Source organism: Hemicordylus capensis, chromosome 1 (assembly GCF_027244095.1).
Source record: "Hemicordylus capensis ecotype Gifberg chromosome 1, rHemCap1.1.pri, whole genome shotgun sequence".
NCBI lineage: Eukaryota > Metazoa > Chordata > Lepidosauria > Squamata > Cordylidae > Hemicordylus > Hemicordylus capensis.
Genome location: NC_069657.1, coordinates 251612056 through 251634709, shown reverse-complemented (window position 1 = coordinate 251634709; position 22654 = coordinate 251612056). Strand labels below are relative to the sequence as shown.

Sequence of the window (22654 nt, the reverse complement as noted above, 5' to 3'; positions counted from 1 at the left end):
GAGTTAGAAGTTATTTCTTTGTTCAAATAACAGTTGCATACTTGGAGGCTGTAGGACAAGTTACACTTTTGAATTCTGCAGAAAAGGTGAATTGGTTTCTAGAGGTAACTGGGATATGATGTGCAAATCTCATTATCTACTGATCAGTTTCAATTTTTAGTCTGTGAACTCTTGTTCTTTGGCCTTGGTACTAATAACTTTTGTCTGTTATACAATCATTTTTATCTGAACTTATCAAAAAAAGTAATTTTAAATGACTATGATCTGGAGCAGAAGATACCAGAGATGCTGAGGCAGAAAGGTGATCAACACAATGATGGACCACCTTTCAAATCTGAGAGGCAAGCCAAGACTTCCTGGGAAACTGGGATCTCCCATAATTTTGCATACTCTTTCCTGTTCCAGCAGGGAAGTATGTCCCCCGCCCAGCCCTGCCTGTGGAACATAGCAGTAGAATTTGTCTGCTGCTGAGCCAGGAATTGTGTGGTTGCTTAAGGGTTTGGGGGCGTAAAATGTGGTATTCATTAAATAAATAATAAATGCAAGGTGTGGAGCATGTGTGGCTCCAGTACAATCTGCTCTGTCTATTTTTGACTCCATGTGTTAGGATTCAGTCTCTATAGTGTTCGATAGTAGTGGGGGTCAGTCAGAGACCAAGCCGTGGAGGGTATGAGAGGCCCTGATTACATTCACACCCCCTGTGAATCTTGGCAATTTTAAAGTTGTCACAGGTGTTTTTTGGGTGATTATCCCTAGGAGAGGTGTGAGAGAATACATATATGTTTTATAGACCTATTCCAATAAAAAATCCTTTCCACCTAAAGCTTTGAATTTATTTCAGTATAATGTTTAAACCATGTTAAATGTTGTATTGATTTCCTCCCTCCCTGCCCCAATCAAGTGTTGCAGTTCAATTACTTGGCTGCTTGAAAAACCTTTGAGAGACAGCATAGGAAATTAATATGGTGTTTTGTTTGTTTTACTAAATAAATAGGTCAAATAATATGCCAAATGAGATCACAATCTATTTAGGGCATCAGTAAAATTTGCATAGTAAAATTTTCTGAGGAAAAATAATAATACAAATTTTATGCAGATGAGGGAAAACATGCATGGGGATATTTTTGAGAAAATTTTCCATTTTTCCAGAAAGCCCACATGTCTGCTGTTAGATATTACTGTGGAAGCCCTTTGTTTAGAAAGCAAAGTGGTTGAGCCCAAATATTTCAACAAAAAGAATCCCAGCAGCCATCAAAACAGGCTTTCTTTTTGCTCTAATAATTGCTCCAGTTCCTCAGGAAAGAAGAGCAGAAATACACTGGGTAAAATTGAATTTTTCACTGTAATACTGATATAAAGACTAGAGGTGCCTGGAGTAAGCGGATGTAACACTGTGATACATTTATTGCAGAAGAGGCTAAAAGTTGGCAGGAGTTCAGAATTTAAATGCTGCCAGTTCAAAAATGGTTGTATGTTTTCTAACAGTAGCTGACTTCAGGTCTGGCACTTGTCTAGCTTGTAAATTTAATTAGTTATAACTATCTCTCTGGCTTCTCTATACCTTAAATCATTTCGAGATTCTTTCTCCTGTACTTCAGGTAGCCAGTCTTTGAGATTCAAATGAGTGTTTATATTGAAGAAAGTTAACAAGCATGAAAAACATCTTTTTCAGCAAATTGTTCTCCCCTTGATGAACATTTGACTTCCAGTATAACAGTGGACATTTTTGCTTCAAAGGAAGAAGTAACATAAACATTCTTGGATTTTCTGTATGCTCACTTGTATAGTGTTAGTTACTGCATATAAATGTCAATGGTAGCTTGTTTATTTTCCCATATTTATTAATTTACAGTATTTATTTAATAAAATTCGATACTACCCTTCTATTAATATTTCCAGGGCAGTACACATAATATATAAAAACAATAAATGCTTAGAAACAACAAAAAACACGAACACCAATGAAACATCAGAACAAAAATAGCAGCAATAATATCCTGGAAAGGCCTGGAAAAATAAAAAGCTCTTCATCTGGTGTCAAAAGGACATTAGTATAGGTATTGTGCGACCCTCTCTGGGAAGAGTGTTCCATCAATAGGGCATCATAATGCAAAAGGCCCTATTTTCAGTTGCCACCTACATCACTTCTTAGAGCAGGGGCCTCTGGAGGAGGACCTCCAAAGATGATCTTGGTACATACACATGTGGACAAATGTGTTGGTACCCCTCCACAAAAAAAGAGTCCACAATTGTCTCTGAAATAACTTGAAACTGACAAACGTACTTGGCACTCATCATTGTTTATTCCACATTTAACAAACACCAGACTTCGATTTATCTATCTATCTATTTGCATATTTTTATACCACCCAAAACCTATGTCTCTGGGCGGTTTACAACAGATGAAAACAACATTAAAACATTAGTTAAAAACAAAAACAAGAGATTTAAAACATAACAATTTAAGAAATTTTAAAACAATGCTCTAAAACAACATTAAAAACAATCAAAACAGAATCAGTGAAAAGCCTGGGTGAACAGATGCATCTTTAAAGACCTTTTTAAAGCTGTCAGAGATGGGGAGGCTCTTATTTCACTAGGGAGTGCATCCCAAAGCCTTGGGGCAGCAACGGAGAAGGCCCGTCCCTGAGTGGCCACCAGACGAGCTGGTGGCAAATGCAGACGGATCTCTCCTGATGATCTCAATGGGCGGTGGGGTTCATAACAAAGAAGACGTTCTCTTAAATACTCAGGGCCCAAGCTGTTTAGGGCTTTATAGGTTATAACTAACACCTTGTATTTTGCCTGGAAACATATCGGCAGCCAGTGTAACTCCTTCAATACAGGAGCAATATAGTCTCTCCTAGATGACCAACAGACAAGCCTGGCTGCCGCATTCTAAACCAACTGTAGTTTCCGGACTACGTACAAGGGCAGCCCCACATAGAGCGCATTACAGTAATCCAGTCTGGAGGTTACCAGCAGATGTACCACTGTTTTGAGGTCAGCTATCTCAAGAAACGGATGCAGCTGGCGTATCAGCCGAAGCTGATAGATGGCACCTCTGGCCACCACCTCAACCTGGGACACCAGGGAGAGACTTGGATCCAGAAGCACTCCCAAACTGCGTACCTATTCCTTCTGTGGAAGTGTGACCCCATCCAGAACAGGCAGATCAAAATCGTCTCCAGAGTTTCGACTCGGCACCATGAGTACCTCCGTCTTATGTGGATTCAGTCTCAGTTTGTTATCCCTCATCCAGCCCATTACCAACTCCAGGCAGGCATTTAGGGCTTGTTATGCCCTCTCCAGATGATGCTGACATAAAGAAATAGATTTGGGTGTCATCAGCATACTGGTAACACCCTGCACCAAATCTCCTGATGATCTCTCCCAGTGGTTTCATGTAGATGTTAAACAACATCGGAGACAATACGGAGCCCTGAGGGACACCATACAAAAGTTCAGATTTTGAAGAACAACAGTCTCCAAGGGACACCATCTGGAACCTGCCCAAGAGGTAGGAGCGGAACCACTGCAGAGCAGTACCTCTCACCCCCAACCCCCTCAGACGCTTTAAGACTAGGAGGCATCCTACCTTCCCTCAGAGACGCATTTATAATCTCTACCAGGCCTTCTACAACAACCACCCTGCCAGATAGTATAAGCCATGTCGGGCAAGGGTCAAGAGGACAGGTGGTGGGCCGCACCATTCCAATCAGCTTGTCCACATCCTCAGGAGTCACAAACTGGAACTGATCCAACCTAAGTGCATAAGAGGAGTCACTGAACACCTCCACATCAGACACTGAAGTAATTGTGGAGACAGAATCTAAGTCGGCCCAGATACGAGATTTCCCCCCACAAAGAATTCATTAAACACATCACAGCAGGTAATCGATGGTTCCAGAATCTGATTCAAGGGAGGAGGGACACATACTAGCTCTCTCACAACCCTGATACAACTCCACCGGATGTGAACTTGCGGATGCAATACAGGCAGAAAAGAATCGCTTCTTTGCCACACGTATGGCCTGAGCATAGATCTTCAAATGAGCTCTATGTTGCAATCTGTCAGATTCAAGCCAAGTTTTTCTCCACCTGCACTCCAGTCGTCTACCTTGCCGCTTCAGCCCCCTTAGTTCTTCTGTATGCCAAGGGGCCAATTTTGAAGCGGGCCGGAGAGGACGCTTAGGAGCAGTCATGTCTACTGCCCCGGTGAGTTTGCTGTTCCAGTTCTCCACCAGGGCATCAACAGGATCACCAGCAGAGCCAACATTAAATCTCTCCAAGCCTTCTTGAAATCCGATTGGATCCAATAACCTTCTCGGGCAGACCATCCTAATAGGTCCCTTGCCCCTGCGAAGGTGGGGTGTGAAAACTTTAGAGTTTTGATGCAACAGAATATTTCAAATAATAACACAAATGAAAATGGCATGGACAAAAATGATGGGACCGTTAACCTAATATTTTGTTGCACAACCTTTAGAGGCAATCACTGCAAACAAGTGATTCCTGTAGCTCTCAATGAGACTTCTGCACCTGTCAACAGGTAGTTTGGCCCACTCTTCCTGAGCAAACTGCTCCAGCTGTGTCAGGTTTGAAGGGTGCCATCTCCACACTGCATGTTTCAGTTCTTTCCGTAGATGTTCGATAGGGTTCAAATCAGGGCTCATAAAAGGCCACTTCAGAATAGCCCAATTTTGTTCTTAGCCATTCTTGGGTGCTTTTAGCTGTGTGTTTTGGGTCCTTATCCTGTTGGAGGATCCATGACCTGCGACTGAGACAGAGCTTTCTGACACTGGGCAGTACATTTCACTCCAGAATGTCTTGATAGTCTTGAGATTTCATTGTTCCCTGCACAGACTCAAGGCACCCCGTGCCAGACGCAGCAAAGCAGCCCCAAAACATAACCGAGCCTCCTCCATGTTTCATAGTAGGTATGGTGTTCTTTTCTTTGAAAGCTTCCTTTTTTTCATCTGTGGACATAGAGCTGATGTGACTTGCCAAAAAGCTCCAGTTTTGTCATAAAAAAGCCAGACTGGAATTTGCTAAAATGCATATTGACAAGCCACAATGCTTCTGGGAGAATGTCCTTTGGACAGATGAGACAAAACTCAAGCTTTTTGGCAATTCAGAGACAATTGTGAGTTCTTCTTTTTTGTGTGGATGGGTACCAACACATTTGTCCATGTCTGTAAGCAGGCTAATGTGGGAGTAGACAGATGTTCAGGTACCCAGTTAGAAAGCCATGTAGGCTTGAAAGGTAAGCATCAGCACTTTGGATTATGCTTGGAAAATAGTTAGGGGAGCCAGTGCAGTTGCATAAAAACTGGCATGATGTGTTCCCAATGACTGGTCTCAGAAGCCCAGCAGCTGCAAGCAAACAAACTGCAGTTTTGGAGCATGTTTCAGGAGCAGTTCTGTGTACACCACATTGCAATAGTAAAACCAGAAGGGTTGGGCTTTCTCCATCAGCTTTCATTGTTTAACTTTCATTTCTCATGTTTTTCCTTGAACAGGCATCTTGGATCACAGCTTTGTGAACTAGAAAAACTCATAGATAAAATGATGATTGCAGAATTTTCTACCTATGTTCGCAATGACTTAACTAGATCTCTGGAGGAAGAGTGTCATGTTCTGGAAGAGGTACAGTGCTCATCATTGAATAGACTTAATTACAGATAGCTCCCTTTTCTGGACACATATTCAAATTCACTGCCAAAAATGTCAGTTTGCACCAACACATCTTTAACTCTCACCGTGATTTATTAGTGGTAATATTATTAGTATTCATTAATAGGTTAACTCTGTTGGTCTCAATAGCTCTTGCTTCTGTGCAGGATTTGGGGATCAATGAATGCTTGGTATCAGGATGTCACCTTGTCTTTGAAGAGTGTGGTTGCTTTTTAAAAATACCACAGTTACAACTTCTGATGTTTTGAAATGATTGAATATGAATATAATTATAATTGAAACAATGAAACTGAACAGTTAGGACATTTTACTGTTGATATGCTGCTTTTTCTAAATGAATGAATTATAAGGTCTGGGTGCTAATGTAGCACTTATTCTAGACATGTTGTTTGTTGCAAGGCTAAACAAACACATCTGGATGCTGTTGTCAAAGTATATGTTACCTCTAGACCCTTAAGGCTAAGTACACAGGGTAGAATTTTATATAATGATAAACATGGAACTTACTCCAATTGTATGTAGTATAACTTATCCTGACTCTTAATGTCATTAGATTATGTGTGTTGAGTCCTCCCAATCCACATAATTCTCTAATGGAAGTAAGGAAGCACGTAGCATAATGATGTACATCATAGAATACTATATGTTACAGAAGGGATGCAGGAGAACTTCACAAAATATTTTCAGCAGCAGCTCTGTATTTTTCTTATTTTATTTATTTTAAATATATATACTCTGCCTCTCAGGTATACTCTTGCGAAGCTGTGTATAGCTACATAATGTAGATCTCTGAGGTGATACATGTTCCCTCACAACTCGGTCTGCGCCTGCGCAGTAGCTCCACAGAGGAATAGTTAGCTCTAATAGGCGCTCTCCAGCATTCTGAGGTGTGTGGACAGTGTCAGTTAAAATACGTAGGTGGGAAAACGCCTTCCCTCTCAGTTCCTCCTTGTCCTCCGAGCTAGTTGTATTGCGATGGTTTTTGCTCCTACTCCGCTTGCTTGTTCATGTGGAAAGAAATGAGTTTGATATTTTGGCTTGACTGTTCTCTTCACTATTCTCTAAGAAGGACCCTCCAATCTGGTCAATTTGTGCTTTTGCAGGTTTTTTACTTCGACTCATCCCATGACTACCCGCTTTGGATCGCCCCTTGATTTTGACATCTCAGTGTGGGGGTGAGGGTGGGGTTTTTTAAAGTTTTGACTCTGCCTGGCCTGCACTACTCTTTGCTTCATGGACGTTCAGAAAACTTTCAAGTGCTGTAAGACCTGTCGAGGTACTTTATCATTCTCTGACAGGCATGATGAATGTCGAATATATTTGGGAGAGAATCGCAACATGAATCACTACATGGTGTAGTGGTTAGAGTGCTGGACTAGGACCGGGGAGACCCAAGTTCAAATCCCCATTCAGCCATTATACTTGCTGGGTGACTCTGGGCCAGTCACTTCTCTCTCAGCCTAACCTACTTCACAGGGTTGTTGTGAAAGAGAAACTTAAGTATGTAGTACTCTGGGCTCCTTGGAGGAAGAGCGGGATATAAATGTAATGATAATGATAATATTTGTAAAATCTGGCAGATGAGAAAGTTCAGAGAACTTAGACTAAGAGCCACTCTTTACAAAACCACACTCCAACCCCCGTCTCCCAAACTAAATCTGTCAGTGTCATAGGCACCAGCTCCAATCAACCCTCAACTGTTGATGTTAGGATCATTGGCATTGACTGCTTCAATGTCTAGCACCTACCATGATGACTCGACCTTCAAAAAACGGGTAGCTGTCATGCCCATAAGAAGAGAAAGCATGATCACTCAAGCTCCTCCAGACTAATTTGAGTCCAAGCATCATCATCCCTCGGAGTCAACATCAAAGTCTATGTCAGGAGTGGCAGCTGCTTTTTTATTGCATACCCCATCACTATCCACCACCCAACCTTCAGGAACATTCTCTCCAGCGCCTGGGCTGGTTCTAGCTTTGACATCAAAGCTCATCGGACTTCCTCTAAGACTTCAACATTGGCGATCTTGGCACCCTGAGAGTCTCCAAAGACATTTATTTATTTATGATTTGATTTATATACTGCCCTTCCAAAAATGGCTCAGGTCAATGACTTTGACACCAAAGCTGTTCACTTTGACTACCTCAACATCGAGACCTTCCATTAAGAAGATCCCTCCGATGTTGTCGATAACACGCTTGTCTACAACCAACTCAGCGTCGATGCCTGTGCAACATTCGACATCGACGGTGCATACGTCTCTGGTGCCTTCCAAGCCACCTTCACCCACAGTGATCTCACCACCTTCGACACCTGGCCACTCCCCTTGGGGAGGTGACTCTGGACCTGACAAGGAACACTGCTGCTCCTTAGTGGACCCGTCACATGTTTCCTCAGTTGTCTCACAACACTGATTATAGTCTCTGTTGGGATCAAATACCACCACTCCATCTGCCTCAACTTTCAAGGGATGCCCCTTGATAGAGAGCCTGGATGACGACCATGCTGGTTCTATTTCTGCAGTGCCTAAGACTCCTTCAGCCTCAAATGTGCATCAGTCACCAAGGTGCTCGCCAGTCTACCCTTGGAAGGAGCACTACCTGTACTTCCTCTCATCTACCTGTACGTCCTCTCAACTACCTTAGCTCTCCTTCACCCAGGTCATGTTCGTTTACACGGCAGGTACAGGGGTCAAATATGTGGACCCACATTCTGGCATCCCTTTTCACACACAGAGACAGAACTGCTGAAATACCTGAAGATTGGGATCTTGCTTTAATTGTCCATATTTTCAAAAAGTGGAGGAAGGATGACCCAGGAAACTATAGGCCTATAAGTCTATTGAGCATTATCAGCAAACTATGCTAAACACCTACAATTGGAGCTCCAAGATTGTTTGGAGCAGGAATCAATCTTGACTGAGGAGAAGGCTTGCTTTCGAGCTGCCCACTCTGTAATAGATCGAAGCCTAGTACTCCAACATCTTGTGGGAAAATATGCAGTAAACCTGGTTCCTTATTATATGCTGCCGTTGTTGACTTCAAATTTGCTTTTGATTCTATTCCAAGAGATCTTTTATGGTCCAAGCTCAGTGCATCCTCAATTGACAAATGTCATTATTTCTGATTAATAAATTATATAGCAATACATCTCTTTGTATAAGACATAATCCCAAAGGTGATATATCTAACTTAATTCCTACAGGCACTGGCATTAAGCAAGGATGTGTTTTAGCCCTCCTGTTATTAGCCCCCCTGTCAACTTCTATATTAATTTACTTGTTAAATATCTAAATAGGGTAGACATGCACCCCACTAAGATAGCAAGTAGGCAGATCTCTATACTTCTTTACACTGATGATGCAGTGATTTCAGCGTTGATACCCATTGGCCTTAGAGAGCACTAAAGGCACTTTCTCAGTTCTGTTTAGAAGCCCATTTGCTAATTAATTACCAAAAAACTAAAGTAATGGTCTTTGCCAAGAGTCCCAATCTCACAGATGGAGAATTAATAGCAACATGACTGAACAGGTAAAGTGTTTTAAGTACTTGGGGGTGGTGTTTCATGCTTCCGGAGAGAGGAAGGTGCCCTTAGAATATATAATGCAAACAGTGCAACAAAGTTCTACTATGATCTCAAGGTTCTGTTGCTCCAAAGGGGAACAATTTGTCCCAGCAGCTATTATTTCAAGCCACCTCAATGACCCAGCTGCTCTTTGGAGCTCAATTGGGCCCATATTCGAACTTTACCCCCACGAGGTTGTCCAAACTAAATTTCTAAGAATGGTTCTTCAAATACCAAAAGGCATATCCAACTTGGCCTTAAGGTTGGAGGCTGGGGTGAATTAAGGTTGGAGACTAGAGTGTGGTTGGCAATCTTTAAGTATTGGCTAAAGCTAAAATCTCAACCAAGTGGATTGCTCCCTCCCTAGTTCTGGAGAATCAGACCCACTCTAAGTGGTTATCCAAGTTAATGAGAAAATTTTAGATGGTCAGACTCTCTTCTGAATCTTTAATTGCTGTGGGGTTATATAGCCAATAGAATCCTAGAACGTCTTCTAGATATCGAATCACAAGAAGAGAGAAGTAAACTCTCTAACTGTATTAAGAATTGGTGGGTCACCTCAATTTTAGCTCTGGCAAGTTATTTTTATAATTTGACATGTTCAACCCATCGGAGAGCCTTCACCTTAGCTCATTATAATGTTTTCATCAGCTTGGCTGGAGGGGAGATATAAAAAGATACCATATCACCTGCGCAAGTGTTCTGGTGGTTCAGTTAAAGCTGAAAATTTGGCTTATATTTTACTTACTTGTAGATTTTATAGCACTCCACATAGCAAATAGATTTTACCCCTTTTAGAGAACTTACAAGGAAGACCAATGGATTTTTATGTGACCTGTCTTCTTGCAGATAAGACTATATTTGTTACTTCTTGTGTGGCTAAATTTTGCGCCATTGCTTACAAGATTTGTCAAGCAATGGTGAAGGCCCCCCCACCATCAGTTAGGTAAAGATATGTCCTTGATTTGGATAAACTTTCTCTACCTAAATGTTACTGTGATATCTTAGAGACTGTACCAACTGCATTAAATGTTAAATTTGCATTATAATGCTGAAATCTGGCCAAGTACCATAATAAAGATATTGATATGGAGGTCAAATGTGCTTTACCTCTCCTGATCTTCCTTATGACTTTGAGGACTACCATTGGTAGAAGACCATGAAACTGAAACCTATTTGAGCCAGGGACACCTGATTCTAAGGAGAAGACTTCATCTCACTCTTTCAAGCACCCTGCTACGCCTGCAGCTCTGGCTGCCCACCCATAATGCAGTCCCCAATATGGGAGCATGAACAACCTGTGGACCCTATCCAACCTAGAAGAATGACCCCTCTCAGAAGGTGAATGTCACTCTTCTGAATTATCTGATGAGGAGTCACTGCAAACTAAGAAATCCTGTCTGGTACTTCACCTGACAACCAAGTAATGAATGCTCCATCTGACTCACCTGTTGAAAAGCCAGGTCTTATCTGGTTCAGGTGTCTAAGATGGCCAAGGCCTTGGGCCTCAAAATACAGACTCCAACTGCTGAGGTCAGTGACCTTATCTATGACTTTCTTGCAACATCCACAACTGCCCAGTCAGCAGCTCTGCCCATGCTGCCTGTTTGGGTTGGTGTGTCAAAGATCTCATGGGATGTTCCAGTTACTTCCATGACAACCTCAAAGAGATTGGAGAGCCTCTACAGGGTGCAGGAGGCTTCCTGCCCCTTTTTATCTAAACACCCAGCTCCCAAATTCTCTTGTAGTGGATTGTGATCTTCAGTTGAAAACTGGATAAAAACACTCAGCTCCCAAGGACAGGGAAGGCCACAAACATGACACCATGGGCAGAAGATTCTATTCTGCCTCCTGCCTGTCCCTAAAGATCGCCAACTACATGGTGTGCATGTTGAAATTCCATTGCTCTTTATGGGATGATTTAAAGGCGGACTTTCCTGACTCTTTTCAGTCCAAATACATGGCGGCCTTGTCTAAATCAGCTGACCTAACACACCAACACTTAAGCACCACCAAGCACCTGATTGAAACAGTCTAGGGTGCTGACTGGCTCTGGCTCTTTGCTGCCATGCCTGGTTGTGTTGGATGCCAATTTACTTTTTGATGATGAGGGTCCCTTTTCAGATGACATGATGGATAAACTCAGAAAGTCTTGTTTCACTGTGAAGGCTTTTGCGCCAACTTCACAGCAGTCATACAAGACATACAACAGATAGTGATACCAATCTAAGCCCCAGAACAGAAGGGATTTCTGGCACACCTCCAGATTTTACCCCAAAAGTCCTTCCATCAACACCAACGCCAGCCTCACAAGGCAAAGCAAACAGGACCAGGCTAAACAGCCTTTTTTAAAATTATGAGGCCCTGAAAGTACTGTACACCCCTCACCCACCCCCGGAACCATTCTAACCATGTTGCCCCTTACCTTTCCTCTTGGCGACACATAACATCTGATACCTGGATGTTGCGCGTAGTTGCCTCCAGCTATGCCATTGAATTTGACTCCCTACCTGTGTTTACAGGTATGAAATACACCCACTCAGCTCCTACTCTGGAGGAAGAGGGTGTTATTCTACTTGAGAAGAGTACCGTTGAGCATGTTCCAACTGAGGCTATGCAAAATGATTTCTACTTTAGCTACTTTCAGGTTCCTAAACACGATGGGGGACTTTGCCCTATATTGGACTTGGGGAAGCTTAACGAATACATTCATGTGAGCAAATTCCGGATGATCTCCTTACAAGCCATACTCCCTCTCCTGTCGGAGGAGGAGTGGTTTGTGACATTAGACCTGCAGGCTGCTTACTTTCACATAACAATCCATCCACGTCACTGTCAGTTTCTCTGATTTTGTCTGGACTCTCAGGACTATCAGTATGCGATCCTACCATTTGGCTTATTTGCGGCATCCCATCCCTCACTAAGTTCATGAGTGTGGTTATTGCCCATCTGTGCATGGAGGGAATCTTTATTTACGCCTATTGAAATGATTGACTCATAACTGGGAAATGTGAAACCACCCTATGTTCTGACGTTCAATATTCTCTGTCTCTTCTCAAAGATCTGGTCCTGTCAGTCAACTTGAAGAAATCCACCCTGACACCTCAATGTCATCTACCTTGAATTGGAGCTGTCCTGGATGTGGTCTCAAAACACGCCTGTCTCTCAAACAGGAAAACTTATATCAACAACCTGATCTCAGTCTTCCAAGCTGCTCCCAAGCAGAGGGCTCGCTCCATCGTACACCTTCTAGGCTTGATGGCTTCCTGCACAACCACAGTTGCTCACACCTGCCTGAAGATGTACAGGCTGCAGTTCTTTGTGTTTCCTCTCCATGTTTCACTCAAACCTGGACAAACAAACCAAGTGGCTGACAATTCCACCTCATTTCATGCAGTCCCTTCAGTGTTGGACTCCACTATCTGAAAGACTATCTGAAGTGTTGGACTCCTTCTCTATCTGAAGGCATTGCATTCCACCTTCACTCTCCATCAGTTACACTGAAAATGGACACTTCCTTTCAGGCCTGGGAGGGGGGGCATTGTTGCATTCCGAGATCTCAAGGCCTGTGGAACATCCAGCAACAGGGACTCCATATCAGCTTCCTCAAGCTCCTGGCTGTCTTTCTGGCCTTAAAAGCCTTCCTACCTGTTCTGTGGGGTCCAAATCCACTTGGACAATACAACAGCCTTTGCCTATATAAACCACCAAGGTGGCACAGTGTTGAGATCCCTGAATAACCTGGCTCTACTTCTCTGGGAATGGTGTCTGACCAAAGGTATTCACCCTATGGCTCTACACATCAAGGGGGTCAACAACATCCTTGCAGACTCTCTGAGCAAGGACCTCTCAGTCTCCGTTATTCGTGAATGGGAACTGAACTATGCTTTCCTACAGGACCTCTTTCAACTCTGGGACACACCCAAGGTGGACTTATTTGGAACTCAGGACAATGCCAAATGTCAGCTTTTCTGCTCAAGGGCAGGTGTAGGATGGGGATCTACGGCCTCTTCTATCTATTTCCCCCTTTCCCTCTGCTCTCCAAGGTTCTAAACAGAATCCTTCAAGAAGGGACTCTGTGCATCCTCATCTCCCTTTAGTGGCCAAAGCAACCTTTGTTTCCGACCCTTCTGAGACTTTCTAAGGGCCAACATCGCTGCCTCCCATTGAGAAAGAACCTCCTCTCCTGGGAATCCGGACAAGTTTTTCATCACGCCTTAGGAACCCTCAATCTGATGACATGGAGGCTAAAATACTATACCAAATCTTCCTCAATGAGATGAAGAAAAAAATACATGTGTAAGTGGAAACGTCTCACATCCCATGCCTCAGCATGTGGCTTTTACTCCTTCTCAGTCTCCATCCGTCAGATCCTCCTGTACCTGACCTCCCTCAAAAGAGAGGGACTTTCCAACACTTCACTGAAAGCATACCTATCGGCTATCTCTGCTTGTCACCCAGGGTGGGATGTTTTCATCCACCAGGATTCTAAACGCTTTCTTAATGGCATTACTAATAACATAAATCTTTCTTAATAATCTTTATTAAGGGCATTAATAAAGATGAATTAATAATCTCTACCCCACAGTGAGGGAACCTGTTGAACCATGGAGTTTGTCTCTGATGGTCTCATAACTTACTGAAGTGCCCTTTGAGTTCTTGCTCTCCTCTTCACGAAAGCATTTCACCCTCAAGGCTGCTTTCTTAATAGCCATTATGTTGGCCAGGAAGTTAGTGAACTCTTTGTCTTTGTCTTACACAAAATTCTACCCAGATAAGGTGGTGCTTCACCCCGACCCCAGTTTCTGTCTCAAGGTGGTTACCAGCTTCCACATCAGTCAAGATATAATACTATCTATTAATCTTTCTACGCCTCTGGAACAGTCCATGCATTCCCTGAATGTTTGTAGATGCTTCCTTTACAACCTGAACCAGACAAAATTCTTCAGGAGATCTAACAAGCTTTTCATCTCCTTTTCATTGTTCCAACAATGGGTCTGCAGTTTGTAGACAGAGACTCTCGAATTGGCTAGTGGGACCATTTTTTCCTGCTACAGAAAGCAAGGGGTCCAGCCTCCAGCCAGAGTCCGGGCCCACTCTCCCAGGGCAATGGCCACTAATGCTGCCCACATGTCAGGGATCAGCATTTCTGACATCTGCAAGGCTGCCGCATTCTTGGACTTGCCATTTGTGAGGCACTACGCTATGGATCTCCACTCAGCTGCTGAGGTCAACATTGGTCGGGCGGTTCTCAAGAAAGTGCTCTTACACGCTACATCCCACCTCCTATCTCCACAGTTAGTCACTCACCCAGTTGTGAGAGAACATGCATCACCTCAGAGATAAACAGGTTGCTTACCTGTAACAGGTGATCTCTCTGATTATCCACGTTCACTCACAACACCTGCCCAACCAACCCCACTCCTAGCGTACATCCATAGTATTCTGCTCTCACCGGTCTTTCTTGGACTCTATCATACTTCATCTTCAGTCACATCACAGCGGCCCATTCAAGAACTGAGAGGGAAGGCGCTGTCCACACACCTCAGAATGCTGGAGAGCGCCTATTAGAGTTTTGGATTCCTCCATGGAGCTACTGAGCAGGCACAGAAGACCCAGTTGTGAGTGAACATGGATCACCAGAGAGATCAGCTGTTACAAGTAATCAACCTGTTTTTCTGTTCTTTGGTTCAGTTCATGTATACTGGAAGAGCTGCTTTAGCAGTTTCCCCATACCATTTCTAAATAATTTGCAGGAACCTGCAAATTCTTCTTTCCATTTCAGGATTGGTACAGTTAGTATTCTAAGCACAGTATTGGACTAAAACACAATACTGGGTTCTGAATACAACTTCCATTATTTATTCCCCCTGTATCAAGACGTTTGTGATGAGCCTTCCTTAGTTTTCACACATGTAAATATTTGACAACTCTTCTTTTTTTACAGTTTCTACAGTAATAACACTTGTAGATAATGTATCCCATTTAATTCCATGGCTTTTGCCAGTCCAGAATCAAACCTTGACCTAGATAATAGCACAGAGTCTGACTATTACTACATGTCTTGTCCAGTTTGCTATTTAGTGCACTAGTTTGTTTGTGCTATTTTGGGTTTTCTGGTTGACTTTTAGATCCCAATTACCTTTTTTCCAATGTTTTCTTTTGGTTTTTGTTTTCTTTCTAAATAGGAAAGGCTTATATCACTAGTTTTTGGACTTCTAAAACAAAGGAAGCTGAATTTTTTTGAAATATATGGAGATGAAATTATTATTACAGCAAAGAATATAGTTAAGCAGGTAATCTGTTTCTTTGATGGATTTTTACCCCTTCCCCCCACACACACACATTTTAACTGATAATTTACATATGTATTCTTCAGATTATCTGATATTTCCAGGTGACTTTATCCATCTTGTGTTACAGAAAGCCAAAATGTTACAGAAAACCATATATAATTGGTTTATTGTACAGCTCTGTATAGGCTATTGATTGGAAAACAAGTTAATTAGATGTGTTAGATATTCTGGAACATTTTTCTACACAGATTAGGTCGCCTCTACAATGTCATAGAAAATAATTATTTTAAGCTAAGAATCAGAATGCCTGCTATGTTCCAGCTGTTCCCAGGCTTGTTTCTGCAAATATTTTGAATGAGATTGGTGAAAGACTAGTGACCTGACAGAAAGAGTAGCTTGTATAGTTCTGTGAGTGCCACGTTGGCTGAACAGATCAACAGTAATAAGGACTGCGACAGGTTATCAGGTGCCAAGAACCAGAGGAGGTAGTTGTTCACCCAAGGCCCAGAGACACTGATATGGTCCAGAACAGGAAATGCTGCGTTCAGAAAAAGATAGATCAGGGTCCAGTAGTCAGAGACAAGTATGGTCCCAAAGAAACAAGGTTGAGCTCCAGGGAAAATAGATCATTATTCAAGGAGCAAAAGGCAAGGATTAATATGCCGTAACTGTCTCCACCATGATTTTGGGTTCCCTTTGCTAATCTAGGTATGAAACCCTTTTCAAGAGATTGTACAACCAAATTGTCTGTAGCTTTTTTCTTAAAACATAGGCATAAGTGTCATTTTTAGACAAAACTCTTATTTAAACAAAGATAGTGACATTCTTGATGACTTAACTGACAACATGCAAGGCTTGCTTTGCAACGCTGGTGGGTGAAGGGGGGAGAAATTATTTTCTTCTCTCACCTCCCTGCAAAAGCCAATTTTGTGTCCAGGAATATGTCCATAGGGGCTGTGTGATTCTCATGGACATATTCACTTCCCCTTCTGCCTGTCCAGGGCTTCAACGCAATCCCTGCAAACTGAGTCGCTCCTTGTAAGGATGGAACTCTTACTCTGTCCTCATAAGGCTATGCAGCATGTCATAGAGAAGAAACAGACAAAAATAGATTTAAAAATAGCAAGGAACAGAGAACTTACTCCATTCAATCATAAAAATGTTTATATACTGCTTTTCTGTTTAAAGGATGCTCTAGGCAGCTTAGAATAAATTTTAAAAACAATACAATTGGAACAATAAATGCAAGATAAGAGGCAGCAGCTGTTCCACAATAAAATTCAAGGAAGACAGAATTTTAAAACTCTCAAATCAACAGGCCTCTAGCCTGTTGGAACAGTCTCTAGCCTGGAATGTCTCTAGCCTGTTGGAACAGAAGGGTCTTCACAAGATGGAGAAAAAACCATCGGTGGAGGGGAGCAAGAAAGACGAATGTCTCTAGCGAGAGCATTTCAGTATTACCTGGCAGAGGTGGGATTACCCAGCAGGATTCCCAAAATGTATGTGTTACCAGAGTTCTTTGTTTCGATGCACTAAGTCGAAAATGGCTCCAAGAATGTATTTTTCAGGCTTCAGCTCCAGGCATGTGTCTTCATATAAGCCTCTGGTAGAATGAAACAGGATGAGAGAGCCGTATTCCTGGGTTTCCCCCTTCCATAACCTCTCCTTGGTAACCACATTAAATCTTGCTGCCCCAGGTCACCCAGAGCTGGGCAAGAGGAGGGGCTTGCGCTCATAGGATTTTCTATTGGTTAGCAGGAATTGCAAGTTTGACCATTCTTGAGGAATGCCTTTTAGAACAATTCAAAGACACTTAAGGCTAATGGAGCAGATAGAAAGAGGGAAGAGTGTGGCTCTTTTGCCAAGGTGACAGACAAAAAACACATGTAAGGCTGATTATATCTCTATATACAAAATGGAGTTCTGCCATTTTAAAATGGAACCTAGTAATCCTAAACAGGTAATATAGTATAACCGACAGTATAGTCTGCCATAGTGATATTTGCTTTAAATCATCTCACTGTGAAATGTGCCACACGTCCAAGGAAAAACTACATTCCAAAAGCCTGTAAAGGGTGCACTGTGAAAAAAGCCACCCAAAGGAACCAAAATAACATCATTGTATGAGGATTTTGCTATTTCAGAAGTGCATGTATGAATTGGCCATTAGATTCTTCCCCCCGCACCTGAGTATAGTGCATATTAGAAGGGGTGGTCCTTGAAGGAGGGGAGGGGAGGCACTCTTCTCCAGTGGTGAGTTATTGGGCCACCAGCAGGATAGCAACATGCCACGTCACTTGCCTCCCTCTGCTCGGCTGCTCCCCAGAGCAGCTCTGTGACGCTCCTTTTCCTCTCCCTTCTTTTCCTCTGCCCATCCTGCATGTGGAGATCAGTACATCTCCAGTATTCTATTGCCATTTCCTCTTCCACATCTTCCCACTTACATCCGCAGTCTAGCAGCATGCGAGGGAGGAGGCAGAGGAGTGTGCATGCAGTGTGTGGCAGCTAATGCTACTGCAAAGAAGAAAGTGGCAGAAGTACACGTGTGAGGGAGGGAGCATTTGACATGGAAAGAGGATACATGTTAGGAGGGTGGCGTTGGACACCCTGCATGAGATGCACTGGGGGCAGGGCTTCCACTTTTGATGTTATAGCAAATGCTCTCTCTCATCCTCTTCAAATGTTAGCATTTTAAAGATATTATTATCTAGACACCCTCTGATAAATATCATATCTAAAAACAACTGGATTCACTTGCCTTTAAAATGTCTGGTTGTAGAACAGCCACACTAGCTTTTCATGAAACCACACAAACAGTGTTCACTCTAACAGGTATTCCCAGATGTTGACTACAACTCCCAGAGTCCCCAGCTGCAATGGCTTTTGCTTGGGGATTATGAGAGTTGTAGTCAACAGCATCTGGGAATCCCTGTTAGAGGGAACACTGCACACAAGCCTTTCTGTTTGAGGTGGAATATAATTGATGTTAAATTAACTTAATCCAAGCATTTGAAAGGTTTTGCATGTCCTGCTTATATCTCCTCAACAAGGATGGAATATATCTCCACAACAAGAATGGAAGAAGGGCTCTGCCCTTTCAGGGTGCCAGGAGCCTAATTTATTTATTTTTATTTATTTATTCGATTTTTATACCACCCTTCCGAGCTGGCTCAGGGCAGTTTACAATTAAAAACAGAAATCATTAAAAACAATTAAAACAAATATAAATATAAACACCAATTTAAAAACATCTTAAAAAACAAACTATCAAAACAATTAAAACCCTGATTGTGTTGAAGCCTTGCTCTGCAGCACTACATGGGCAGAAGGGGAGGAGAAAGCTATGCTTACTTTTTCCCCCTTCCTCCAGAAGTTGTATTTGCTGCCAGGAATATGTCCCTGAGAGCAACTCAGATTTGCTACAGTGCAATCTGTGAAAAGGCCTTCAGAAACCAGAAGCAGTTTTGAATTAAAAGTGATAATGGGGTTAGGCTTCAGTCTCGTGCATACCTCTTATCTCCTTATAATAATTAACAGAAGTAGAATACTGCAAAATAAGCAAATCTGTGGATGTTTGAATATATGCATGGTCCATATTTCATCTTTCCCTTTTGCAGCATTTTGATGCTGTTATTCCAAATATAAATAAACCTCAGCATTAGGCTAAATGGGGAATTTTCAAATAATTCAGGGAGTGAAATAATTAAAGTTAGGGAAGAAACTAAAATACCCTTTTCTTATTTTTACAGTGTGTGGTTAATACAGTATCACAGATAGAAGAAATAGACACAGAAGTGGTTGTTAAGTAAGTATAAAGTTTATCTTGGTTTGGTAAACAGCTGATTCTTGTTGTTTGCTTTTTTATTTGTGAATAATTTAAGAACTGTCAAATAAGTCCACATGCTTTTATCACTTGTGCTTTAGCATCATTTCTAAAACTATGAATAGCATTCATATTCATAAAACTATGAATAGCATGATATCAAGTGTTAAATATATTAAGATGCTTACATAATGAGGGGAGTGAGGGAAGAGGGTTCCTACAACGCGTGTGTGTGTGTGTGTGTGATTGTCACAATCCTGTGTATCTTGCATCCAGGAAAATGTTGTTAAAATGAGTATTATAACTCATTTTACTCATTTTATGAGTTATAATACTCATAAAATGAGTATTATAACTCATTTTGAGTTAAATTTTGAATTTTGAGTAGCTTGTCTGATTCTCAAAACCTCTGGCATGACTAGGAAATGAGGGAGGCTTGCTATTACAAACTAAAGAATGTTGATTGACATAAGCAAGTGTCATGGCTAGTATTCTAGGCAACCATTTGATCAAAATTAGATCTGTTGTCTAGTTTCCTGAGAAAAGTGGAAGCAGAATCCTTTGCTGTTTTCGGTTTGTGGTTAGGAGACAATTAAATTGTATAATTTTTGAAAATGTTTTCTCAAATCATGAAATGTTAATCTCAAGTACTCAAGAGGATTTATAAGGAGGCTTTATTGGCTATAATTCTGTTGAAAGGCTAATTGTCTATTACTTTGTTTACTTCTTGGGATTCTGTGTTTTTCTAGTAATGGATTTGACTGATTTTCATCATAGAATAATTACTTATATATAATTACAGAAGTGTGTTTTGGCTGTACTGGAAATACTTGTTTCATCTTAGCAGTCTTTTTTGTTGTTGTCTTGACTCCTATCAGGAGAAAACCCCCATATGCTTCAGTTGTTTTGTTCTACTTGAGAGCTGTAATTATTTGCTTTTAAAGCTGTGAAGGCAAATTGATATATTCTATTTATAAAGAAAGTTTTAAATGCTAAACAATCCCGTCACAGTTCAGACACAATATGCTGGTAATTTGATTTTTTCTGATTTTGTCCTCCCCTCCAGATTCTGAAACCAGAAAATGTAAACTAGGAAAATGCCATTTAATGTTAATCTCCATCATGGTCCCATTTTATAGATAGGAAACTGAGTCTGAGAAGCTGAGGGTAGGGTTGCCAAGTGACTTATCCAAGGTGCCCCTTCAAGCTGAGAGCTAAAATTAAATTATGATTGTATTATCGTGGTGTTCTTCACAGACTTGCAGATCAAATGAGGATGATGAACTTCCCACAGTGGTTTGATCTACTGAAGAATGTTTTTTCTAATTTTATTATTTTTCTCAAGAGAATTAAGGTAAGACACAAATTTTCTGTATTGGCTTTATGCTGTATTTTGCATACTATTACCAGCAAAACTAGCATCTGGTAATGTACCTTGGCTTGTTCTGGATTCCTAAATAAGTTGTATCCTTGTTTACCATTGTAACTCATAATCCAAGGATTCACTGTAACAGATGTGGGTCAGGTTTTATGCAAGTAGGAAAGTACAGTGGATTCTTCCGTAATGAAATTTCTGATTATTCTACAGCATGTTCCTCTATTTTTGATATAGTCTGCTGATGTTTATCTTTCAGAACTTGGTCTAGTTCAAGAACATCTGGAGAGCTAAGGTTGCTACCCCCAGTCTAGAGCATTAATATTTATTAATAGAAGGGGGATTGGTTATTTTATTTCATTAATTCATTAAAGTAAAGAGGTTATTATTGTGCTATTGAAATTAAAACCTATGTATGTGATTTATGTGATTACTAATTTGCTCCAAAATAAATTGTGTGTGTGATCGTCTCAGTACAGTACCATTTTTATTTTTAACAGGATTGCCATTCAATCAGTGTTTTAACTATTGTCCTATAATGTATCATAGTATTGGGTTGTTAGGGTATTATGTATTTTGAAGGAACTGGCATATTCAATTGAGTTGAACTTCTTTTAGCCTGGACTTCAAAACAAACCTCAAGCCAGAGATCTTCAGATAAATATCTGATTGGTTAATTCAAACCAAAATATCATACCCTTTCTCCAGTATCTCTGTACCAGCTCTTTGAGTTCTTAAGCCCACAGTCCTCATTGTCCAGTGCTCCTGTGAATGCCTGCTTTTTTGCTGATGACAGCAAACAATTCCTTCTTTTCCCAAAGCCCTGGCTGACATTTTTCCTCAGCTGCACTGCCTTTTTGGTTCTTTGTTCCACATCTTTCATTGCTGCCTCTCTACCCATCTTGATTTTAGGTCCCTGCTTCTGATTCCGCTGTCTGCTCTGTCCCTATTCTTTCAGCCACCTTGACTTTGAACTAGGGATGTGCATGAATCATTTTGGTGCCTCTAATTCGAGGCACCAAAATGATTCATATTGCCACAGCCGAAACATTTCAGCTGGGGGCAAATGATCGCTTTAAGGAGCAGGTAAGCAGGTTCTTACCTGCTCCTCCACTCCAGCCACCATTCCAGTTCCGGCGCTGTGTCTCCCCAAAAAACTTGTGCAGTGTTTCCTTGTTCCCAGGAGCCTGCACGTGTAGTCATCACATACCTGTGATCCGTGCATGCGTGAATGCTAGCACACGGGCAGATCACATATACATGGCAGTAATGTGCACAGAGTTCTGGGAACAAGGAAGCAGCTGTGCATGGGTTTTTTGAGCAGCACCACAACTGTAACAGCAGCAGAGGAGGAGATAAGGACCCGGTTATCTGCTCATTAAAGTGACCGCTCGCCCCTGCCCCACTGCATGTACGAAATATTTCGTACACATGTCTACTTTGATCCATTACTGATATGTTTGCACTGATCTGTTAAAATATCTGTGAACATCCCATGACATTACAGTGGATGGACCTGACAAACAGTGGCAGATGGTTTTAGCTTTATATTTGTCATTCCAAATATATTGCTCCTCTCGTTCTTAGATACCCTGGCAATTTGGATGAATTTTATATAAACTTATTTCTTTTTGATAAACACACTTACGTCTCACACTCAGAAGCCAAATTCTGTATGCCTGCGATTAAAATCCTCTCATGGTGTGTCAGAAATGGTCAATTTTAATTGTCCCTTTTTCTTTCTTTTAAAATTTTGCTTTATCCTATACTTTTTAATCTCAATCTTCTATGTAACAGATTTTACTGTGTATATGCATGTATATGTTTACCCCTGCTAACTGGGCAAAGAGGCACCTTTTACTGTGGTGATTCTCTTTATTTAGCAGGGAGAGAGTAACT

At 41.5% G+C, this 22654-nt stretch overlaps 1 protein-coding gene across 7 annotated transcripts in view; it reads left to right on the top strand.

Moving 5' to 3' along the window:
• The window catches only part of VPS54 (VPS54 subunit of GARP complex), a 100099-nt gene that overhangs the window by 45707 nt on the left and 31738 nt on the right, over positions 1–22654 (top strand). For all 7 annotated transcript variants that reach the window (XM_053284375.1, XM_053284377.1, XM_053284378.1 and 4 more), the window contains 4 exons: positions 5523–5649; positions 15450–15557; positions 19307–19362; positions 20638–20734. In XM_053284375.1, coding sequence (XP_053140350.1) covers positions 5523–5649; positions 15450–15557; positions 19307–19362; positions 20638–20734 — 388 coding nt within the window. The remainder of the gene's footprint in view (positions 1–5522; positions 5650–15449; positions 15558–19306; positions 19363–20637; positions 20735–22654) is intronic.